The 25103-nt window shown below is 47.2% G+C and overlaps 1 protein-coding gene across 2 annotated transcripts in view; it reads right to left on the bottom strand.

The window, feature by feature from the left end:
• Nucleotides 1-25103, bottom strand: part of GCGR (glucagon receptor) — a 41002-nt gene that overhangs the window by 9619 nt on the left and 6280 nt on the right. Inside the window, exons 2-8 of one of the 2 annotated variants that reach the window (XM_063120160.1) lie at nt 6416-6557; nt 6223-6319; nt 4485-4592; nt 3936-4054; nt 3683-3789; nt 2233-2386; nt 771-930 (exon numbers count right to left, since the gene is read on the bottom strand). In XM_063120160.1, coding sequence (XP_062976230.1) covers nt 771-930; nt 2233-2386; nt 3683-3789; nt 3936-4054; nt 4485-4592; nt 6223-6319; nt 6416-6469 — 799 coding nt within the window. In that variant the 5' untranslated portion in view covers nt 6470-6557. Of the gene's footprint in view, nt 1-770; nt 931-2232; nt 2387-3682; nt 3790-3935; nt 4055-4484; nt 4593-6222; nt 6320-6415; nt 6672-25103 lie in introns of those variants that run through there. The other variant, XM_063120159.1, reaches the window with a different exon arrangement.

The following is a 25103-nucleotide window of genomic DNA, read 5'->3' as shown; positions in this document are numbered from 1 at the left end:
TTATCTGAGAGTAAGCCCTATTGAACTCAATGGGACTTACCTCTGAGTAGTCATACATAGCATTGTTGCATAGATGCGCACTGTTAAAAATGTGTATTTTGAGACAAGTTACATTTAGTGATCATATTTTGGTAGAAACTATGTTTAGAAATAGGTATTTAAATGTGGGCGTTTTTTTTTTTAAAAAAACCAATGTAGATTCCACCCCCCGCCCCCCGCATCACAAATTAATTAGGAAACAGGATGGACTGGGGGTCCTGTAGGCAAATGCAAGCAAAAGGGGGGCAAAAATAGGCTGGTTCGCCCATTCTTAGGGTGGGCAGTCCCTGAGCATGATGACATCATATCACGCATCTTCTTTTATTGCCTTTGTTTCCAAGAAGACACGAAGATGCCGTGTTGCTGCTGCTTTCAGCGATAGCCATGAATGTCTCATCATGACCTGATTCGCACGACCACTGCAACCCATTGTGGCACCAGGTTGCCAATCCAAGCCTCCACTGCAGCTTCTCGTGTTGTCTGAACCCAGTGAGTGTGGCTTGTTGGTGTGATTAACAAACCACCCCACAATGCTATAGCAGGCCATGGGCTCTGGGTGGTTTTTAACCACCCCTACAAGCCATGCCCAGATGACGTGAGATGCCATGCTCAGCAAGGGTAATTATGTCGATCGTGCTGACACACATACGCTATTTAACAAGCCACTGCTCCAGTGGAAAGGACCATTGACACTCCTTCACTCATCCTGTTCAGTGCCCCGGCATACTCACCCCAGCCGATGCAGAGGTAGAGGGTGAAGTAGCTACGCTCGGAGAAGACGGCCAACACAAGCAAGTTGTGCAAATAGATGCCTTCCACCAGCAGCCAGCAGTAGTTGGCCACAATGCTGTACTGCATGAAGACGCTGGCTGCCCGGCACCCTGTCGTCTCCTGGGGGAATGGAGACGCGTCAGTGGGAAGGACAATGAAGCCTGGGAGCTTTCAGCAAGAAGCCGCCAATAGTAGGGTGGCCATATGGAAAAAGAGGACGGGGTTCCTGTATCTTTAACAGTTGCAGAGAAAAGGGAATTTCAGCAGGTGTCATTCGTATGCCTGCAGCACCTGGTGAAATTCCCTCTTCATCGCAACAGTTTAAGCTGCAGGGACTATACTAGAGTGACCAGATACAAAAGAGGGCAGGGCTCCTGCAGCTCCAGCTGTTATGATGGAGAGGGGATTTCACCACGTGCTGCATGCATACAAATGACACCTGCTGAAATCCCCTCTACATCACAAAGTTACAGGAGCCCTGTCCTCTTTTTCGTATGGTCACCCTACCCAATAGGTGTGCCAGCTTTTAACATGAACATGTGGGAACCTGTTGCTATGGGTGGCAGGTTCCTAGGGGGCGCCCCTTGCCACTTCCATTGTTTTGTGGCCGATGCTTTCTAAATCAAAGCTCCTAGTATAGGAGTTTCGGGCCTAAGCAGCAGTGCTACATCAGGGTGGGGTGGGAAGAAAACATCTTTTGTGACTTTCAGTGGCCTCAGTCTGTTCTTGACAATGCCCCGATGGCTTTGATCACATTTTGAATCACAGCTGATTCAAAAGGTTGGATGGGAGCGAACATTGCTGGTTCCCACGTACATTAGTGAATATGCGAACACAGCCGCTGAACATTTCCAGAAGATGCTCTTGTGGTTGTGGGATTATGGTGGCATGGCTTAATTTGAACCAAGGCTTAGCCCCAAAATCAGCGTTCAATTCCATGGGGACCAGCCTTAGAGCAGTTACATACACAAAACTGGCAGCCTGTCTTGCACTCTTTGTGTGTGTGTGTGAATGTTATTAACTCATGATGGGATGCAGCAGAGTAACTAAATGTATATTGTCGGCAATGTAGATCAGCCTCCCCAAAACTGGGGCCCTCCAGATACGTAGAAAAGCAACTCCCACCATCCCCAGCAGGCATGGCCAATGGAGGAACGTTGATGTAGGTTTTACATTTACATTGTGGGTTGGTTTAGCCAAAAGCTGACATACAGTAAACCTTATGAAATCTCTGCAACAGCATCCTAAGTCTTTTTGCTGGCTGCTGTGACAACAGCGAAGATGTAGCTGCGAAGTAGTGTGGCCAAGGAGCAATGAGTTACTATGTGTATCTGTATCTGGGTGGGGAAGCAGGGGAAAAGGGACCAAGGGAAATAAGAATAAACCAAATGTAAAAGGGAGAGCTGGGAACGGTTACGTCACCTCCTCAGTCATCAAGAGCCTTATACTGTACTCGTCAATCTTCTCATTGAAGCGGGTCTTGAGCAGCCTGTCACTCATCAGCACCGAGATGCACTTCAGGATGAAGGAGGCGAAGAGGTTCATGTGGATGTAGTTGCGCATGCAGTGCAGCTTGCTGGGGAGCAGGGAGCTTGTCAACAGGGCTTGTCCAGCAGGGCTGGCACCGTCACGTAGTGCCCCCTCCTCCAGACCCTCCACTGTGCCAACCCATCTCAGCGCCCAGCTCACTCCTCCTTGCCACCACCCCCGTGTCCCCCACTCTGCTCCTTATCCCAAACTTCACACTCACATTCATCATGCTCTCTTCTCCCCATAAATCCTCAGCGTGATGCGCAAGGAAACACCTGTTGGCCCAAAGATGGTCATGGGCTCCCTCCTTATTTACTCTCTTTCACTGACCTACTTATACACCCACAAAGCCACATGTTCTCAGCACAAATACATAATTACTGTTGTATTTTATGTTAGTCCTGCTTAGGGCAGACCAGTATTTCCCTCTTCTTAGTAGCATTCTGACATGGCTGGGTTTTTCCCCCTATCATGGGGATAATTTTTATCAGTTGAGATCCATGGCATCCCTGATCTTAAACTTTTTGAAGATAGCTAAATAAATTTGCAGCCATGATCCTGATCTCTACACCTGCTGAACCTGTCACATGATTTGGGATCCACATGGAACTCCCACACAGACCAGTTGCAAAATGAAATCATCATCTTGTAGTAAAATAATAATAACAATAATTCAGCTGAAGAAATTCACCTTATGTTCCTCTAATAAAGCTGATATTTCTAAACAAACAAAACCAACTACAGTGCATGTAAAGTATCTCTCTCACTGTCTTCATTGTGGAAAGTAACATATCTATAGCTACTTTCCAGCTTCAAGTTGCATCTTCCCCAGCCAGTGGTCATAGTGGGGTGTGATGGGGAGCTTTTTTTATGTGTGGCATTTATTATGCGCTTGTCATTCTCTAGTCATGGCTGTCCTTCCAGATTTGCCCCTGTTTATCAACAGCAGTTTCTAAAAGTTATTTTTAGAGCAAGGAGAACAGGGTATTATTTCTGATTGGGGGGGGGGAACCCTGCTTTTACTTGAGTATTTACACTATTCCGCTGTACTACAGTGCCAGCTAGATGTTATATAGTGGGAAAGGAAACCCTCCATGTATAGTGCTCAGATCTCAATTCTGCGATCAAACTGAAAGTAGCTACAGCAGATCAATAGTCTCATGTAGAAAAGACAAGGGTGGGATGCCACCCCACATCTTTAAACCTGGGCTAACCCTTTCCCCCCTCTCACTTTGAAATCACCCCACTTCCTCCAAGCCCATCCCATTTCTTCCCACATCAGGCACTGCTCCTAACAGCCAACATGCCCCACCACTGCTCCCAGTCCATTTCCCAAGGGCACCTGAAGCCTAGCAGCACAGCCAAGGCAAGGAGCAGGGTGCAGAGGGACAATGAGTAGCCGACCGTGTACATCACTCTGAAGCCATCATAGAACCTAGCAAACTTTTCCTGGAAAGAGAAAGAGGAGAAGTTGTCATTTGAGACCTAAGAGGGACTGCACTGGTCCTGGTCTTGTCTGTTGTCAATAGTCCCTTTACATATATAGGTAGAGGCAGGGTGGGGCTCCCAGAACTCATTTAGACCTTTGTGCTCACTTGCTCTAAGATGGTCTCGTTGTCCACCTCACATTGACGGAAGTCATGTTTCCTTCCTTCAGGAGTGGTTAGCCACTGCCCATCTGGCCCACACTTCTTGTATACATAGCCATTCTTCACTGCAGAGAGGAAAAGGATAATTAGGATAACCGTACCCCACTCCAGGGGTGGGTCGAAGGTAGATCTCCGACATTTTGAACTTCAACTCCAAGAAGCTCCTTCCCACATGCCAAATGGTCAGGGATCCTGGGAGTTGAAGTCCAAAACACCTAGTGATCTGCTTTCTGCCTACCTCTGCCCTACTCCATGTAGTAGCTATGCTTGCTCTGACCCTTGACCATTTGTTGTTGCTTCTTTGTGCCTACCCACACCCCCCAATTCTCTGGACACATTGGCTTCCCTCCCCATCCCTCTCCAATATATTAGCCTGATCCTCTTTTATCCCTTCTCTTGACTATTTCCCTGTGCACTGCTATCTGGACACTTCCTTCCTATTCCCCCTGCTAAGGGCATGGTCACATCCCAGTCTTCTCTCTTCAGTGCATGTACCTTGGTCGTACCAGGGCAGGAACCAGGGGCAGGACACATTGACAGTGGTGTTAGGTTGTGCATCAGGCCAGCACGAGAACTTTTCAATGGTTCGGTTGCAGACCAGCTCTGTGGAAGAGAAGATATGTGATGGTGGTGAGAACACCAGGTTGCATATATGGCCTGGTTCAGACAACATGCTAAACCATGCTGCTTAACCACAAAATGGTTAATGGAATGCATTAAAGTTAGTGCATTCCATTAACCATTTTGTGGTTAAGCAGCATGGTTTAGTGAGTTGTCTGAACCAGGCCCATGTGTGTATATGAGTGTAAGTGTGTGTGTGTGTATGTGTATGTAGAGGGTTATACTGCCTAATTTCCTACGATTTTCACTCTTTCCATGACTGAGACACTTGCCTTAAGTTAGTGGCCCTCAGATGATTTAGCAAGGGGACCCTCCAGCAGAATTTGTTCTTGGGACACATTTGCAGATCCTGCTCCTTGCTCCACATACATATACATGCACATGCACACACAACTGCCTACTAATACTAATCAGTGGCACTGTGGAAAAAGTTGAATTTTGAATCATGACAGTCCCCACAGCCATTCCCATGAGAGTCCAAAATTGCAGGCAGCTGTATTGATCTGTGTGTGTGTGTGTGTGTGTGTGTGTATGTGTATATATGCCTTTTGTAAAGCTAATGGGTCTTAACTGCCCATTGCCCCAAAATATGTTGCATTACAATACAACAGGAATAGCTCCCAACAATATATTGTTGCTTGAGAAATCCAGTTCCCCAAAGTTACTGTCAGGATTGCAGCTGTGCTTAGAAGGAAGTGGGGGGGGGGAGCCTGAGGAAAGTGGCAGATTTATTTATTTATTTATTTATTTATTTATTACATTTTTATACCGCCCAATAGCCGAAGCTCTCTGGGCAGTTCACAAAAATTAAAACCATAATAAAACAACCAACAGGTTAAAAGCACAAATACATGACATTATTGTCCCTGCTAATCTAAAAGTCCTGATACTTCCACCCTGTGAGCCTTACATCCACTCCACCACTGACAGATAGCAATTCATTCAAAAACCTCTCCTCTGCCTTACCCCCTTTGGGATCCACTGCCCTGAAACGATTTTTTAGTATCACTTCTCAAGGAAAAGAAAATAGCCTCTGCTCGTTTGCATTTGCTGATTCATGCAACATCCTTCCTGAAGACAGCCAGTGCTGCAGGTAGCGCCTTTACTCCCTCAAGCTGCCCAAATTCTTGTCCCATTGCCACAGCCATTGGCAGGCACAAATGCCTTATGGTCCCAGCATAAGCTGCCCATTGCCTAGCAAGGAGGCTGAGCTTAAACAAACAAACAGACAGAAGGAACGACCTCGTGGAAAAACTGACCAAGCTGCACTTTTAGATGTCTTGGCTGTCCCAAGAAATTTTGCTGGCTGAGATGACGCAGCAAATGGTGCCCTCCCCATCCCCCCAAAAGTCAAGGTACCCAAAGCAAAAAATGCCCCAGGTGCCTCTTCTGCTCCCTGACAGTAAAAAATACAATAATAATACATTAAATAATGAACAGTTTGCTGTCCTTTTAGGTCACCCTCAAATTGTCTGTCTGAGGGGGCCACCTCAATCTACTTAACAGTAGGGCCGGCTCTGCCATCCCCCTTCAGAGCTGCAAAGGCCCCTCCCCCTCCCTTTTCCAACATGCTATCAGCCAACACCCCACCTCCAGGGGGCGCTTGTCTCACCAGTAGGGGGTGGCAAGAGGCTCAAGTTGCGCTCGCACTCTTCAATGTAGGCCTTCCAGCTCTCAATGGCCATTTTCGTGATCTGGGCTGAGGGTCCCTGAGGAAAAAGGCAGCAGAGGAGTGGCCTGATATATATGTTACAGACCAGGGCTGGAAGAGGTGGCAAGAGACAGGGGGAAACCAGGGCCCTCACCTGGAGGCAAAGCACCAGTGCCAGCAGGATACTGAGAAGCTGCAACTGGGACATCACTCTGGAGGGCTATGAAACCGCATTGGGATGCTCCTGGAGCTGCTGGCTTCCTAGAGAATGTCCTGGTGCTGGTTGAGCAGGAACCCTGTGGAGCACAAGAGGGGAGGGGAGGGAGATTGGGGCCACTTGTACGTGCAAGACCCTCGCTGCTCTTCTGCAAACTCTAAGCTCCTGCACCCTCCCGTCCCCAAGGTTGATGACGCAGGCTGAGATAGGGTTTGCTGGGCTACATCCAGACAGGCCGTTCGGTGCCAGCAGATGATGGGCTGACAGGGACCAATGAGGAGTTAATATGGCCACCGCCGCCTCCGCCCAGGTCAGGTGCTTGGTGCCTGTTGGTGCTTTGACCCTGTTTCTGGTTGGTGCTGGGGTCTCTCTGACCCTCGCTGGAGCCGAGGAAGTCGATGACACCCAATCTAGGGGGCTGTTTCAGATGCCAGACACTGTAACCAGAGCCTGTTTTGGGGGCAGCTATTTCAGAGCTGGATTTGGTTCCCTGCCAAGTGCCCAGTGAGACATGATCCACTGTGAGGCAGCACAGGGGCTTTTCTTTTCTCGCTCATCTCCTCAGAACACCAGGACAGCCTGTGACTTCCACACCTGCGCTTGCTTGCTAGCCTAAGTTTGCAGCAGGTGCTTGGGAGCAGAGCGTGAGGCCAAAGGCAACAGTATGCAAGAAGAGGAGCCCCACGCTTTCTTCACTAGGATGGGCTAAAGAGTCCATCCCTACAACTTGCCTGGTGAAACCTGGATGCCTTTGGGGCTAGTTTGGGTCCTCCGGTTCCTCACGGGTCACCTCTTGCCCATGATATCAACTGGCAGACTAACCGTGTGGTGCAGCCTGAGCAACAGGCCATACTCTGGAGGGGGAGGCAGCTGGGTGCTATGTGTGTGCATGGAGCATGTGGGAAGCAATGAGCAGTGGAAATAAAACCATGGCGTTGCAACCAGGGGTGCTGAAGGGGAATCCAGCAGGGGCAGCACAGCTGAGCAGGGTGCCACCGGGGGTGGGGGTTGGGCAAAAAAGACCTGCATGTGGTGGGGTTAGCAGCAGGCAGCCCTGTGCTTGGGAAGGAGGGGGAGGATGCCTTCCTCAGGGTTGTGGAAGCAGGGCATGCAGAAGGCACATGCCCTGGGGCCTTGGAGCCCTGAATTGCATGTGGACACGGGCTTGTGCATTCCAGTGCACTGTCACGGCCTGTCCTTGGTGCCATCAGGGACTCTCCTTTCCTGATTCGGTCAGCTTCTGTTCCCCGTCGCCCCCCCCAGTCCCTGCCTAAGAAAACATTTCAAGGGGGGAGGGACCAGTGGGAAGGCACCAGAGCTGCCTCTGGCCTGCTGACAGCTCCTGGGGCAGAGCCCAGCTAAGGCCAAGCGGGCTGTTAATCGTTAACACCCTCTGGGGATCTCCTGGCTCCGGATGAGCCCAGGGACAGTGTGGTCTCATAACCCCACAGCCCCCGCCCCACCCCGTCCCTTTGCCAACAAAGGGCCCCATGCGCCCAGCCTTCGACTCCTTGGCCAAAAAGGGTGGCTGTGTTCCTGTGAGCGCCTGGGCAATGGCCCTGTGTTTGCAGCCCATTCAGGGTAGACTCTGATGCGCACTGGAGGTAATTCCTTCAATCCCCCTCTAATCTGGTTAAAGGGCTCCTGAGTGGGAGTGCAGTGCTCCTGACAAACAAGCTATTCTTGCTGCATGCCTTGGAACAACGGGCCAAGCCTTTGGCACCGGATATTGCCGGAAATCTGCTGGGATTAATAGAGTGCTCTTCCAGTTGCCCCATGAAAGAATCCACTTGGCCTGGAATGCCAGCATTTACCTGTTGTGCCCTAGAGCAGGGGCTTGTCTATACGGCTTGTTTACCCCGATATAGCTGCGCATATTCTCATTTTAGGACACACAAGTCAGCCGTCCGTTCGCAGTAACATCACGTTTTAACCGTGATAATGCGCATATTCACATCAGCGATTTACCGCAACTTTTCGATTTTGTCTGAGTTTGCTCTACGTTATGGTTATGTGTCATTGGGGGAGTTAAACCACATTTTGACAGGTGGGTGGAGCTTTGAGGGTAGGAGAATGTGATTGGCCGGTTTCCCACCTATTGGCTGGATCATTTTTTCATGCCGTTTTTAGGTTGAACGATCTCATCCTATGGAGCTCTGCATAAACAAGGAGGCAGAAACACACTGCCATCCTCCTCTACACTCTCATTCCTTCCCCGCTGTTCTGGTTTTGCTGTTATATCAATCTGCAGAGCTCCACATGTAAACTACATCACTTCACTCATCTCCATAGCGTCGTATGTCCAATAATGCGACAATGTGCACATGTATAACTGCACTACAAAAAAATACAGGAGATAAATCGCTGTTGCTGCAGTGTGACACTCTTTGCCTACATTCGAATCAACGAAAAATCAGGTTTATATTTAATGAGGATCAATCCCACTGTCATATAGATGAGGGCTAGGTGTGGGCAGCTGGGAGTTTGGGACCTACTGGTAGATCTCTGGGTGATTTGCAGTTGAGCTGCAAAGGGTTCTCATTCTCCTCACACTGAACCTCCCTCTGAACTAGGCAGCTAAATTTTTAATAACTTGATATGTGATGTTGGGAGGAACCAGGAGTGGATTTTTGTGTAAAAGGACTGCAAGCTCAGTTTCAAAATTGAAAACATTTTTTTGGTCTGAGCCATGTGCATACTGGCAACCTGTTCATAGAATCATAGAATAGTAGAGTTGGAAGGGGCCTATAAGGCCATCGAGTCCAACTCCCTGCTCAATGCAGGAATCCCACCTTAAAGCATCCCTGACAGATGGTTGTCCAGCTGCCTCTTGAATGTCTCTAGTGTGGAAGAGCCCACAACCTCCCTAGGTAACTGATTCCATTGTCGTACTGCTCTAACAGTCAGGAAGTTTTTCCTGATGTCCAGCCGGAATCTAGCTTCCTTTAACTTGAGCCTGTTATTCTGTGTCCTGCACTCTGGAAGGATCGAGAAGAGATCCTGGCCCTCCTCTGTGTGACAACCTTTTAAGTATTTGAAGAGTGCTATCATGTCTCCCCTCAATCTTCTCTTCTCCAGTTATTTCAGTGTCTCTTCATAGGGTTTTGTTTCCAGACCCCTGATCATCCTGGTTGTTCTCCTCTGAACACGCTCCAGCTTGTCTGCATCCTTCTTGAATTGTGGAGCCCAGAACTGGACGCAGTACTCTAGATGAGGCCTAACCAGGGCTGAATAGAAAGGAACCAGTACCTCACGCAATTTGGAAGCTATACTTCTATTAATGCAGCCCAAAAGAGCATTTGCCTTTTTTGCAGCCATGTCGCACTGTTGGCTCATATTCAGCTTGTGATCTACAACAATTCCAAGATCCTTCTGGTTTTTAGTACTGCTGAAAATGAGAAGGATCTTGGAATTGTTGTAGATCACAAGCTGAATATGAGCCAACACTGCGACATGGCTGCAAAAAAGGCAAATGCTATTTTGGGCTGCATTAATAGAAGTACAGCTTCCAAATCGCGTGAGGTACTGGTTCCTTAATTCTGCTTGGTGTACGTCAGTGGACTGACAGGAATCAACTGCAGCTTTTCCAAACCATTGAGCTGTAAGGACAGAGCATGTTCTGGATTACCGCCTGGCTGCAACAACGGACTGGATGAGGGCTAATAAACTGCAGCTCCATCCAGACAAAACCGAGAAGCTGTCAGTGGGCGGTTCTGCTGACTGGATGGAGGGTGTTCAACCTGTTCTGGATGGGGTTACACTTCCCCTGAAGGAGCAGTTTTGAAACTTGAGGGTTCTTGTGGTGCCATCTTTGTCACTTGAACTCAGGTGGCCTGAGTGGCACAAAGGGCCTTCTACCAACTTTGGTTGGTGACCCAGCTACACTTATCTGAACCCCTATCTGAACAGGGATAACCTGGCTTCAGTCATCTATGCTCTGGTAATCTCTAAATTAGATTTCCTGCAATGCGCTCTACATAGGGCTGCCTTTGAAAGCGGTTCAGAAACTGCAATTTGTGGAAAATGCAGCAGCCAGATTAATAACAGGGCCAAGACGTTCCAGGCATATAACACCGATTCTGGATTGCTTGCACTGGCTGCCTGTATGTTTCCAATTCAAGGTGCTGGTTTAGATCTATAAAGACTTAAACTTTCCCCCCCTGAAACACTCCATACACACCATCTCAGTCATTACTGCAATGCCCTATAAATTAGCTCAGTATTATCCTGAGGTGAGATTTAAGCCAGAGACTTCCCAGTTCAAGGGCCTATTTACATCTAATATGTAAATATGTCTAACAGAAAACTTACTGATGCTTTTTCTTGGGGGACTACATAATGTGCAATTCAGGCTGCAACTGGAGGGGTGCTAGTATAGAATTATACTGGAAGCATCTGAAGAAATGACTATGATAAACTAAGCATCAAATCCAGAAAGCATACAATTTGTAGGCCTATAACAAACCCTAACATTGAGATATACCATTATTGAGATTTCAAATGTGCTTCCAGATTCTCCTCTAGATCAAGGATGGGGAACATGTGGTCTTCCAGGTGTTGTTGGACTGTAACTCTGATCGACTCTCTTGGTTAGGGCCGATGGGAGTTGCAGTTCAATAACATCTGGAGGACCATATGTTCCCCATCACTGCGCTAGCTGAATTCTACACTGCAAGGTAAGGAAATGCTACTTTTTTGCTCCCTGAGTTTAAGGGCCTTGCTAGACCCTGCCGGATAAGCTGGCAGGGAGGCGGGGCGACGGCGTGTTAACTTTAGCGCGCGCCACCCCGCCTCCTAGACAGCCGAGGCGCAGGGACGACGGAAGCCCTGCAGCGTCGGCCATTTTTTTTGTTTTGTTAAAGGGGCCACGTGCGCCCCGAAGACTTTGGACAAGGTAAGGGTTTTTTTTAAAATTAAGCCCCCTGCCCCCTCTTTCCCCGCCCTCCCTCCCCCTCTCCCGTGTCGCCTTGTGCCAGCCCTCCCTCCCCCTCGTTGCCCTGTGCCGGCCCTCCCTCCCCCTCTCCCGTGTGGCCCCCCGGGATCCCCTCCCCGGCCTGATGGGCACAGCGCTCAGCGCTGTGCCCAGTCCGTGGCTTTTTGCGGCTACTCGCAAGGCGAGTAGCCGCAAAAAGCCACGGAAGTTGCTAGACATTCCGCAGTCCCGGCCTCAGGCCGGAGCTGCGGAAAAGGCGCACCATAAGCAACTTTGCTTACGGCGCGTTAAAGGAGGCTTCGGTACGGCCTGGGGCTGGATTCCCCTGTGCGTCGTGTGGACGCACAGCAGGGAAACCGGCCCTCAAAGCGCGCTAAGGCCTCGTCTAGCAAGGCCCTAAGACTCCAAGTATCAGAAGAGCATCTTGTTAGAGAGGGAGCAAAACCTTAATGGTAGGGACTAGGTGGCACATGTCAAATTCCCTCTCCCTCTAAGGGATATTTTAAAATGCTCCTCTCCAACCATTGGGGAGAGCTACCAGCCCTCAATCCTGAAGGTGGCTGTTCCCCCTCCCCTCCCCATGTAGTTATTTTTAGTCCTGGGAAAATCATGCTTCCTCTGAGCAGCCCTTAATTGCTGCTGCTGTTTGGGATCTGGGAAGCTCATTAATCAGGGGTGGGAAGAAGCCAGCAGCACTAGAAGTTGCACTCATTCTTGGGCTGAGCTTTCTCCATATTTAGATAGGATGGACAGATGTCACTGTCCAGATGAACCTAGTCCTGGCAGTAGCAGTGCCCAGAGATTTTTGGAAGACCTCTGGCCATCCCAAAATTCCTTGGCCCAGGTCCCTTGACCGGTGATCGCCCTGCCTGGTGATGCCCCCCAATCATTCAGCCCTGTGGAGCCATAATGATAGGAGAGACAGGGACAGAGAGCTACAGTGTTGTTGGCCCATCTCTTTCCCCAGTACTGGAATCAGTCTCTCTTTGGCCTCTTTCAGACTGTGCCCAGGCTCCTGGCCTAGAAGCTGGCAGCAGGAAGGGCTTGTTCAACTATATCTGGCAACTGCTGACTTTTGTCCCACACCTTCGTGTCCTAGAGAACTCCAGACCCCCTACGAACTGAGTTCATTTGGGGGAGCTGCTCGTCTCCCCAATGTAGAAGGAGGCTGCCACTTGCCAAATGGCCTCTGGGTTTAGCAGTTTATCACTGCACCCCAGAGAAGCCCCCTGCCCAAAGCAAGCAAGCAGAATACCTGGTTCAGTCACAGCCACCATCATGGGAGCTGCATATTCTGACCATAGACTGAGAAAAGGAAAACCTCTGCCCTAAATAATTCCACCTGCCAAACAGCTACAGCCTGTCCTGAAGTCTCCTCCCTGGCATCTCTTAGCCCAGCAGGACAGCTTACCCTCCTGGCTCAGGCCCTGCCCAGAGGAGCCTCTTCTTGCCTCAACCCAGCTCTGTAGAGGGGTTTTCCTGGTCTCCAGCCAGCTCCAACTGCTCCAGTGAAGCCAAGGCTCTGCCCAGTCTCCCCTTTCTTGTACCAGGCACACCCTTCTACCCCTGTCCTGTTGGGGAGAGCAAGAGAGAGATCCCTTTGCCACTGCTCAACTCGGTCATGGCTGTGAAACACATTCTCCTTACCAGAGTGTCCTCTCTTTTCCATGTTTGGCTAGCATGCTCTTAATTACTGTACAGGCTATTGACCTTGGACCCTGAAGACTTTAGCAGGAAAGTGCCTGCCTGGAGCCACATCACAGGAAGTCCTTCCAGGAAACAGAGCAGGCTGCATAACCCAGAGACACAGAAGGCCTCCATACTCTGTCCACAGAACTCCAAGTTCAATTTAACTAAAGCACGCCCACCACGGTGGCAAGACTGACCGTGACTTTCTGTTGCATCTATGTGCAATCTGTGCATTTGCTGCTGCAGCATAAAACTGGGTGACACTGGGAAGGTATCTCAGCTTAGCCTACTGCACAAGTTTGTGCACTAAACAATGAGGGTAAGATAGGAAAGAAATCTAAAGAAAAGAATGCATCATCGATGAGGTCTAGAATGCATCATCGATGAGGTCTAGAATGCATCATCGATGAGGTCTAGAAACTTTAGGTGAAAGCTGAGAGTCTCAGAAAACAACTTGGCTAGGAGAGCATCCCTCCATCCTTTAATGAACAAAACATTTTAATTCACATTAGATGTGCCACTTCAAGTATTTAGTACGTTGTTATGTTTCATTATCAAGGTGTCGCCACCTGTAAAATAGTACACAACATTTAATAGAGCGGAACATGTCTTCCAGTCAATCTTATTTTCAGTGACTTTGCTTCAACGGATTAGTCAGTTATCTAATGTCATTTCTCCTACCTGGATCTTAAATTCCCTTAGGTAATTATTCCTAAACATAAATTTTGGAAACAGTCTTTTGCTATCAGTAACTCCTGCTGCTACTGTGCAAACTGCAGACGTGCAGGGCAATCTTGGTATTTCAAAAGGATTTCCAATGCCAACGTCTGAAAATTTTAAATAAAAATGCAACCTTATCCTCAGTCCTCTTTGGTGTTATTGCCAGTGCAGAAGAAGCCAGCACCAGTATTTCTCCCTCCAGAGTGGGAGGCGTATGTGTAGGGTTATGCCATATCCTGCTAATATTGGGGAAATGCAGGCAGATCTTGTGTGTAGAAAGTATCAAGGGAAGGGAAGTTGTTTGTAAGATCTCTAGCCAGCCTTGGTGGTTTTCCAAGTATAAATATCTCCAGGAAAGTTGAAGGCTGACGTAACTATCAGGTCTGGCCACTGTCACACATGTCATGGTCACATCCAGGCTGGACTGTTTCTACACAGCTTACATGGGGCTGCCTTTGAAAAGTGTTCAGAAACAGCAGCTGGTGCAATAGGGTGAGGTCAGAGAGCCTTCAAGGCCCCAGAGTTAGCAGCATTTGACTCCATTATTGCTCATTGGCTCTTATCTTGGTTGGCTTCCAAGGCCAAAGCCCTGCCCTAGTTACTGCTTTTAAACAGCTAAATGGCTTGGGACGAGGGTATTTAAAGGACTGCCTTCTCCCACATTAATTTGCCCACCTGAAATCACCAAAAAAGGCCCTGCTCTATATTCTGCCATAATCAGAGGTCCAATTGGTGGGGACACGGGACAAGAAGTCCCTCTCCCACAATACCCATTTAAGTCAAAGCTGTGCTGCTTTGTTATGCCTTTGATTTGGAAATAGTTTTGGCTGTCCTTCCTGGGGGCCATCTTCACAATGACGCATTGGCACCACAAGCCCACAAAACTGCAGGTTGTCCCCATGCTAAGGAGCGAGTGCGGGGTTTGCATCAGAGGAGCTGCTGCTGCGCCCGTGCACTGTTGCACAAATGCATGTCGCCACACGGGTGTTGCTGCGTGAACGCGCATCCCTCCACTTTTAAAAAAAACTTTTTCCACTTTATTTTTTTAACTTTTTCCTTCTCCTCACTTCGGAGAAGTGCTGAGGAGTTCCCGTTCCCTCCCCCCTTGTCTGGGCAGATGGTGACCAATCAAGGGTCACCATCTGTCCCCCCCTTCCCCCGTGACTTTGGAACGGCAACAGATGCAGATGTGCCATCATTGCCTTGCTGCAGAAGAAAAAGTCAGGGTAAGACTTCTTTATTTCAGATCTTCGGGGGAAAGCCCTGGGATGGCTCTGGCTTCTGGGTCATATAAACAGCGCAGTGCCACTTTGGAGCCACCCTGGGGCTTTCCCCTGTTATAGACACCCCCCTGTTAAGCTCCTTGAATGTTAGTTATTTTGTTCTGTTGGCGTTTTGTTTTGCTGCTCAAATTTATATCTTGTTCATATGTTCATTTATTGTTTAAATGTTGTGATTGTCTTATTTTATTGTGGTTTTTATTATGTTATATGCTGCTTTGGGGTCCCTTTTGGGCAGAAAGAAATATGTATAAATATGAATAAATCCTTTTTTTCTGGTTGGGGGGGGGTTCTGCTCTTCCTGTGTTCCCATTGTTATGCATAGATTGAATTATCTTACATTTATACACCCTGCTGGGAATGGAATTCTTGCAAGGAGCTTTGATTTGATCTAGTAACCTATTTCTTGCAAAGATTTATCTTGCATACTTTAATTGCCAATAGCAGAGTTTAGGATACATCAATGAAGAAATGAAAATGTTGTAACCTTTTCTGTGAAATGGATCAGACTTCTAAGGTAGTAGGAGGGAAAATGCCAGAGCAGTAGCAGAATAGCCCAGTTCATAATTATCTGTCACACTAAGAAGCAGAGACTTCAAATGTGGAAAGATAACTCACTGCTCCATGACAAAGAACAACGATCAAATAGTGGCAACAACAAAACAGTTATGTTACTGTAAATTGAGTCAGCACGCAACTCTATGAAATCAAGGGGAGGAGATGATGAGAGCAGAAGGATACCTATACTGAGTAGAAAATACTGAGGTTTTAGGAATAAATGCTTTAGTTTAGGAGCTTCCTCTGCTGCTATTAGGAGTTACGCAGAACCCTTTGCACACAATCACAAGGCATTGTTACATTGACAGATTCACATATCTGCAGCGGAAAGACAGAGAGCATTGCAGACAGAAATCTGATTGCAAGCGTTGATGTCTTTCCCCCTTGCTCTTGGCCCCACTGAACGTGCACCCTGTATGCCACCTATTCGTCTAGCTTTACACCTCCAGCCCCAGGCTAGCTAGCAGAGCCATCTGGAGGCTGTTTTGACCTACATGCCTGGTTCTCATCAGAAAGAGAGCTCTGGGTTCCATCAGCTCAGATAGGAGGGAGAGATGGAGAAGCAGGTGCCTGAAATTATGATGTTATTTTTAGGCAGGATTGTATTCAGAAATCTACCCGCATTTGCCTACACACACACACACACACACAGAGAGAGAGAGAGAGAGAGAGAGAGAGAGAGAGTTAATGAGGCTTCCCCTGCTTAACTTGGACACAACTCAGGCAGTGCTTGCAAAACCTGAAGTGTTCCAAGGGAGATCAATCAATCCTGTTGTTGGCAGATTGAGGATGCTAACTGGGCAGGCTTTTGCTCAAGCTCAAGGTAGTTAATAATAATCCATAGCAGCGTTCCCCAATTGGGTGCCCTCCAAATGTTTTGGACTTCAACTCCCAGCATTCCTGACCATTGGTCATGGTGGCTGGTGTTGTTTGCACTGCTCCTTTGTGACTTAATAACTTCTATGTAGGGTTGCCAAGTCACAACCCAGAGTTCTCTAGGTTGTGATTTGGCAACTGTACTCATATTCCCTGGTGTGCTGTCCTTCCCAATTCACACTTAATGCCAGCAAAACTGTCCTACGGCATATATGAATGGAACAAAGGTTGTTATCTGCTAAATCTGTTGTAAAAATATTATCAGTCAGACTTACTTCCAGGTTTAGGACTGGGCAAGGATAATGGAAATTTAAACAGTATGCCAGTGCTAGTGTAAACACAGCCTGAGATATCAATCTATTCCTTCAATTTTGTTGTTTAATCAAAAGCTGAAAAAAGAGACCACAGGTAATTTTATTTACTAAAGTATTTATACCACAGCTTTCCACACACAAAAAGCTCAAGGCGGGTGAGATACAGTGCAATCCTATATATGCCTACTCAGAATTAAGCTCCACTGAGTTCAATGGGAGTTACTCCCAAGTGCTCATAGGACTGCAGCCATAATGAGAGGCTTTTCATAGTCCAGTGTCATGATAGTTAATTTGGCTATGCAGAAATAGGGCAGTTCACAATGTCCTGCAAGTATGATGTCACCCAGAAATGATATGAGATAGTATGCCATGGGTGTTTCTTAGGTTACTTCCAAATGAATTTTCAATTTTCAATTGCTGCATCTCATTTATGCCATTTAAAGGTGATGTTGTCATCCACTTGTAAGCTTTCCATGTTTTCCTACTGCTTTTTCTGACTTTTTTTTTATAATATAGAAGACTGAATAAGGAATGGAAGAGCAGAATAGCAGCACAATCTCTTTGCAGGTGTAGATAGCAAAATGTGCAATTGAAACACAGCGGGGAAATTGTCCATGGAGAAGATTGAAGATTCCATTTCTTTCTCTAGTGCTTGCTGAACATTTACAATGTCAGAGCCAACTAAAAAGCAGGGGAAATCAAGCCAGCAAGTTTTCTACCTGGGTTGTGAAGCTGACTAGATTGAGTTAACTGATTAAATCTGATTGTGAAATTGACTAGACTAGAGATGGGGCATTCTCAGGTGAACTGGATGGGACTGCAGCCCAGTTTGTAACCATATTTACTCAGAGAAGCTTACCTGCAACCCTCTTGCCCGGTGTAGTAGGAACTCTTTTTAAAAAACAACATTTTAAAATTTGCAATTGTGTTGCTTCAAAAACTGTGAACACACACACACACACACACACACACACACACACACACAGAGAGAGAGAGAGAGAGAGAGAGAGAGAGAACATGGTACTAATGTGGCATTGAGAAACACCAGCTTCAAATTGTTGAGGAAAGGGTGTGTGTGGTGCCCATCATGTGGATGAAACATAGCAAAACATAAGAACATAACAAGAACCCTGATGGATCAGAGCAGTGGTCCATCTAGTCCAGCATTCTCTTCACAGTGGCCTACCAGCTGCCCAGGGAGAACCTATAAGTTGGACATGAATGCAATAGCACCCTCCAGCCCATGTTCCCCAGCAACTGGTGCACATAGTTATACCGTCGCTGATATTGGAGGTAGCATATAGCTATCAGGACTACTAGGCATTGATAACCTTCTCCAGGAATTTGCCTAACCCCTTTTAAAGCAAGGTACACATACCAAGAAAAGTGCTAGATTTCTGGTATGGGTGAGCAATTGCAATTCTGCTTGAAGCTTACAGCAGAAGAGTGATGCCAGATAGCACAAGGAGCCCTTCATCTGGAAGCACCCTGAATCACCATGGGATTCTCTCCTTGGATAAATAGACCAGAGATGCAATGGTTGAATCATGATGATGGCCCTGAAATAAGAACCTCTGTAAAATAACGTTGGACTATGTAAGCAACTACTTATTAGACCCTATCATTCATTCAACGTGTCACAAGACAAGATCAGGAGAATCTAGGGACATCATCGCAGGGATTACACCTTGATAACTCAAACAAGGGAGCTTTGCACCATACCACTCAGCCTCAAGACCATCAGCCAATATGATCTGGGACTCAACAGAAAATGGCTTTTTGATCCTAAAAATGATGATGAGTTAGACCCTAACTGTGAAAACAGAACCTGCCTGTTAATCCTCCCTGAGATAAAATTTCCTTGCCTTTTAGCCCAAGCCCATCCATTCTAACCCTCCTGTTGCCATCCTCTCAGAAGAAGAGGGAAAAAATCCCCAAATATACAACAGAGGGGAAATTGCCAGAATCTTAATGGGGGAACAACTCTTTCCAGGTTGCCTGGATTTTAAACAACAGACAGTATATGCAAACTTTTCACAAAAACCCATGTAAAGAGTACTTCTAATGTGCAATTTTAGTGCTTGGAAGCCGAGGGAATGGCTCTGAAGACACCAACAACTGTGTAGGTCAAGCCACTGCTGGATCTGTTGAGATTCCCCTAAAACTCCCTTTAGCCTCTTTAGTTTTCACATTTTTCTATGTTTTCCACAACTGATGGTGAACAATTTCCCTTTTTTCTTGCCCCAGGGATACAGGGCTCATCATGTGCCAATCTGGGAGCAACCTAGAGGGCTTGATGGACCTGGTTGCCAAGGCAAATATGAGCTGTCACACATTTCACCTCTTACGATGAAAGAAGCTGGGGATGCATAGAGTGTGAACCTCAAGAGGAGCTGGGCTGAAACCAGAAGGATAATGGGGTGGGAGACATGTGGCCCCTGGTGCAGCCCCCACAGCCCCCTGCTGCTGCACACCAAAAACCTCCCACAGTTGCCCACCCCTGGTCTACTTCCTGCGCTATGGATCTGTTGGAGGAAAGGGTAACTACAGTTACATCACCACCACCATCATCACTGAGCCTAAATGCATTATTTTCTATGCACGTTCCTGAATGCTGTGGCTGATAAGAGCATCATGAGTGTTCCATATCACATGCCATCTCATCCGCTCCAAGATGTCAGTCCACCCCCATCCTTGGCTGGCACCATCCATAATGTAACAAAACCAAAGCCCAGGAATGAATTTCAGCTTAATGGGAACACTGTGCTGGGATTCCTGTACAACTTGGAAGCCGGGGCATTTACGTTGATTCAGTAGCAGGAAAGAAGCAAGGGAAAATAAGGGAAACTTCTCTCTCCTAGAGACTGCACCTGGCCAAGGGCATGTCGTAGTTTGCTTGTTTGGATTTGGGTGCCTGAGATCACTAACCCCAAGCTGCAGGATTGGTAATTCTGGTCCCTTTGGCTTTGTGGCAATTCAGTAAACAAAGCCAGCTGGACGTAGCTCTCCCAGACATTAAAGTGGAAATCCATTTAACAACCACACTTCATCTTATTCCGATCCTACATACCAGCCCTTGAGAAGCTGCATGTGTAGAACTGGCAAGGTTATGGCATAGGACTCACTAGCCATAAAAGGCTGGCAGTACAGACCCCCCCAATGAAAATGTGGGGTAGAGAGAGGTCTCAAAGTTCACTGATGGACAAACCTATCTTTCTAGAGAACCCTCCCCCAACAAAAGGAAGACTGTCTGGGGAAATGGACTTGGAGAAAATGTGGGAGAGACTCCAGAAAGTTCTATCTGAATACTGCCAAAAATGTAAGAACTGCTTTGCTTAGTCAAACCAAAGGTCGATCTAATCCAGCACTCTCCTCTCCAACAGTGGCCCACCAGATGCCCCACAAAAGCTCAGAAATGGAGCATGGTGAAAACAACACTCCTCTGGCATTGGATCCAGGTTTAAGCTGGATCGACTGCACTGTCAGAAGTGGACTTTCCTGCCCTCTTTCCCTTGGCAGTTCCTCCAGACCCCTGAAGATGTTACACAAAGAGTCAGATACCCTGCTGAATGGGGTGAGCTATGAAAAGGGGTCACCCCCAAAATCCAGGTGGAAGGATCTTCTGCAAGTGGAGCACTTACTCTCACAGGAGGCAGATTCTGGATCCAAGCCCTGATGACTGCCTGCAGCATCTGCTAAGCAGATATATACTACCCCTGAATATTGAGAATCAGGTTTTAATTGTTGTGACTAATAGCCATGGCGAGACCTATTCTCCATGGATCTGTGTAATTTTTTTCAAGCATTCTGTGGCAATTCATTCCATAACTAAGGCTGGAACTAGACATTATGGAGGACATACAGCTGCCCTGTGTCTCCTCCTCTACTCTCTCATGTAGTTTTAGTAATACAGGAGTTGTGCACTGCGACACCCTCATACTCTGAGCCCCCGTTTTGATGGCGGCATGAGGCGCCTTGCTCCCGCACTTGCGTTCCTTCCCGATATGACGCAATGGCTGTGTCATGTAGATGACGTGCCGCTGCTGTGAAGCCACCCCTGGGTAAACCCTTCGTGTAGATGTGCCATGAGTTTCCCTGCTCAAATTTCCCTGAGTGGGAAACCTGGAAAGCGATGGAGTTATGCCACACATCCCTAGACATCTCTAGGGAAAAGAGGAGCATGAGACCTAGGGCTACTATTTTCACTGGCAGCTATGCATCCCCTATCACTTCTTCCAACAGAGAACTCAGCAATTGTGTACTGCCACTGAGAAACAACAACCAACATGTTTGGGGAAACCCAAAGGTTACAAAGTACATTAAAATAAAAAATAAAAACACTAAAGGAACAACCCCATTGTCCCCTTCTCCCTGCCCATACATAACACAGGTCAATGAAGACTAAGCATATTCAGAGGTGGTGGAATGTAGAACGACAGTTAAAAGAAGAAAAATGGATATTAAAGCTTAATTTAATGCTGGTTCTTCCAAAGGATGTTCTACATGCTTAATAGCTTTAATAATGCTTTCCACTTGGGACAAATGTTAGGCTGATAATATAATTTCCCTATCCCAAGGGATCCTTTTGAAAAATTAGCATTATACTGGCTATTAATCCTGTAGCAAGAGCCTGATGTTAGTTAAAATTACCTTAAAGATGAACAACTTCACATTTGAGTGCTTTAAGAAGAACTCAGATATGAATGCTATCTGGCACTGGTGACTTTTTAAATTTATCAATCAAATTAACAATTGCCATCCTTTGTCACCTCTGTGTGACAGTTCTTCAGACAAACTGTTAGGCAAGTATGGAACCCGTCTGTGTATCTGTCCTGTGTGTTGGCTGCTATAATCTCAGGAACAACATTATCAGACATCCGTTATGTCTTTTATTCAGAAGAACATCCTTCTTCCTTCACAGGATAACATTACATCCTGTTTTAATAGCACACGTACAGCTTGATCCTATGCATGTTCAGCGGTGCTTACTCAGACGTAAGACGCACAGAGAATTGCACCATTAGTCTCTTATTTCAGGCCCATCCACGGAAAGGAGGCCACTGTTACAGAGAATTCAACATGTTCATGTCGCGGCACTGTGCTGTGAACATATGCTCCAGGCTTTTGCAGTGGGACCACCTGAGTGGTTTCTGAATTCTGGGATGAAATAATGGCAGCAGAGGGGCTTTTCTTTGGCCCTTTCAGTTGAAAAGGGGTGGGGTGGGGGGGACGCCTCTGTAAAAAATGTGTCGTTGCGCCTGAGGAAAGGAAAGCTCTCGAGCCTGGTCAAAGATGGATGCATTGCACCGTCACCCATGCTGGGAATGTAACGTGGCACATTCTGTCTTCCAGACCCTTCTCTCAACAAACAAGCATCGGAGCTATTCTGACTCGCTCTCTCACGCACAGACACCCTCGACCCTGATTGCTCAAGAGAAAGGCTGTGGGGAATGGCGGAAGGGGCGGGGGGAGGCAGCTCTCTTGTTAAGACACAAAGGGATTAGCCCCTAGTGCGTTAATGGCACACACTCCATGGCTGGCTTGGCACGAACCTTGAAGCTACAATCCGACACAGCGGGGGCTTCAGTGCTTGGCAGGGGAGGGGATGTCTGAGGCAGGAACTGATGTAGTGCCAATGTGAGGCTTGCTTGGCCCATAACAAGCCATTTCCCACTTGGGATCAAATGGCTCCAGCCAGCCTTAGGGGATGCTCTTCATTAGATCAGTCACCTCCATGCCCGTTTGCCAGGTGTCCTACCACCACTGGCCATTTCTGCCCTGCTCCCACCTGCCTGCACAGCTCTGCTCTGGCCTCTTAATTCGCACCTTCATTACCTTTGGCAGTCGTAGTTGTCAGCTCTCGCTGCATGAAAAAGAGCAGACTCAATCATAGCGTGGGCAGAAATGTGTCTGATTAGCTGGGACACCTTGGTGATGTGGCAAAGGGGCATAATCCAATTTGCCTAGCGCTTTTCTTGTATTTGCTGGTGAAATGGCTACATTATCATTATCATTATTTTTAAAAGCTACTTAGATACTGCTTGATATCTAAGCAGCTTACGTAAGAAATACATGCAATGTCATAGAAAAGCCAATATAAAAAAATATATAAGATCATAAGTAGATTTAAATCGTTACAGAAAGAGTAAAACAGAGCAATGCAATTTCATGTTAGGGAAAGCCTGAGGAAACAGATGCATCTTCAAGAGGTATCTAAAGGTTTCTATAGTTTCCGCCTCTCATACCACACACAGAAGACCATTCCTGAGGGAGGGTCCCCCTTCCAAGACAGCCTGTTTACATGCCATTCCTTGAATGACACTCTGGTGGTCATGCGACAATCAACAAGGCCTCCTTAGAAAGTCTCAGGGGTCAATTTGGTGCATATAGGGGAAGGCGGTTTGCTAAGCCCCGAGTTATTTAGATGCTGATTCCTTAGCATTATCCAAATGTCAAGTGACGTTTGTGTTAATTAGGCAAAAAAAAACCCTGTGCAACTTTATAAGAATATAACCTAAACAACATTTACTAGGCCTAAATTCACTCTTCAGGATTGGTTGGGGCTCTTTTTGATTTTAACAGCTCATCTTTTTGGAGTATCCAAAACTGCAATAATTCTGGAAGGAGATTCTAAAGAATTACTGGTAAGTCACCACCTCATATTGTAAAATGATGATGACGAGAAGCTGCCTGATCCTGGGAGGCAGGAGAAACAATAACGGCCAACTGCTATCAGGCTATTGGGGGCAGGGAATGGCAGTGATAAAAAAAAAGGACAGTCTGGTGAGATAGCAAATGCAGGTGAACACCACTACCTATTTGGGGTGGGAGGCACAAGCCCCTCAGAAACCACCATTATGGTAATTGTTAGCACCACATGTTGGTTGGATCCAGATCCGTCATTGTGGGCATGGGAATTTTGTTCAGCCGACAATATTCTTCTATTGGCAGAATGAGGGATTTGGATCCAAGCTGTTGACGTTGCACTAGCAATTGCATTTGATAGAAAGGAACTGAAAAGCAATGTTTAAATGAAGAAGGCCAGGCAGGCCTTCCAGTGTGCTGTCTCTCCTGCCCTGCTATTTTATCTCACGTGGACTGAGGGATTCTGATGGATAAATGAAATGATTAAGATGATGTGAATGCAAGAGAATGGGATGGCTCTGACGTGAAAATGTTCCCCTCCTATGATGGGTTCTAGCTTAAGGATGAGGGCAGCTGATCTTCTGGGTAGAAGAAGCTCTAAGATAAAGGTGGAAGGAACAACAGCAAGACAAATAGCTTATACAAGGATGGGACTGAAACAGGTTTTTCTTGATCATTGGTGTGAGGCAGGAAATGTGAAACAGCAATATAAGAAAGAATGAAGTTACAGACAGGGCTCCAGGTGGGGTGGGGTGGGATTGCCACCCCACTTGCTTTCAGGCAGACCTAAAAACCACGCTGCCTCTTTTCGACAAACATAACTGAGCTGACCCTAACCTTAACATCCCAGGGTGCTTCTAGGTGAAGCTTTTCTTGTGCCAGTGCCCTGCCTTATTTACATAATTTTGCAGTGGTGCCAGATCTTCTACTGGTAACCCTGCTGTGTACCCCCTCCCCAACACACACACCTCTTCCATCTTTTCTCTTACTGAAGAAAATCCATTGGGGAGGGGGGGGTTTAGGACCAGAATTGCTGCACAATACGTCTCCATTGATCACACTGGGAGCCCTTCATCTGGAAGCACTCCCCACTTAATTTTCCCTCTTCCAAACAAAACAAACCCATTTTCTTTTTGCTACTATGTCTAGCTCTGGCTACAAAATGTTGTAGAGGAGGAGGAGGAGGAGGCGGCGGCAGCATGCAACTTCTGAAAGCTCAGCGAAGAAGGGGGAATGTCTAGGAGAGGGCAGCTTGACTGCCCTATAGCACAGAAGCTGTTGAGTTTGATCCAGGATCTGCCTTCTGTGAGAGGAAGGGCTCTGCTCATGGAAGGTCCCACCACCTAATTTTGTGGATCCTCCTCAGCTCATCCCAAGCAGCAGGGCCAGTCAACTCTGTGTGTAGCATTCCCAGGGGGCTGCATGAAAAACAAGGGGTGGGAAAGTCCACTTCTGCCAGCACAGTTGATTCAACTCAAATCTGGGCCCAGGCCTTGTTTTTATCCCACTACTTTGTCTATAAGCCACACAGAAGGGAAGGCAAAGTGGGTCCATCACAAGAGTCACCTGTCCCTTCCTGAGATGCTGAAGTCAAGGCCCATCTAGTCTTG

The sequence above is a fragment of the Elgaria multicarinata genome, chromosome 3 (genome assembly GCF_023053635.1).
Source record: "Elgaria multicarinata webbii isolate HBS135686 ecotype San Diego chromosome 3, rElgMul1.1.pri, whole genome shotgun sequence".
NCBI lineage: Eukaryota > Metazoa > Chordata > Lepidosauria > Squamata > Anguidae > Elgaria > Elgaria multicarinata.
The sequence above is the reverse complement of the archived record's forward strand: the minus strand, read 5'-3'. Positions and strand labels throughout refer to the sequence as shown.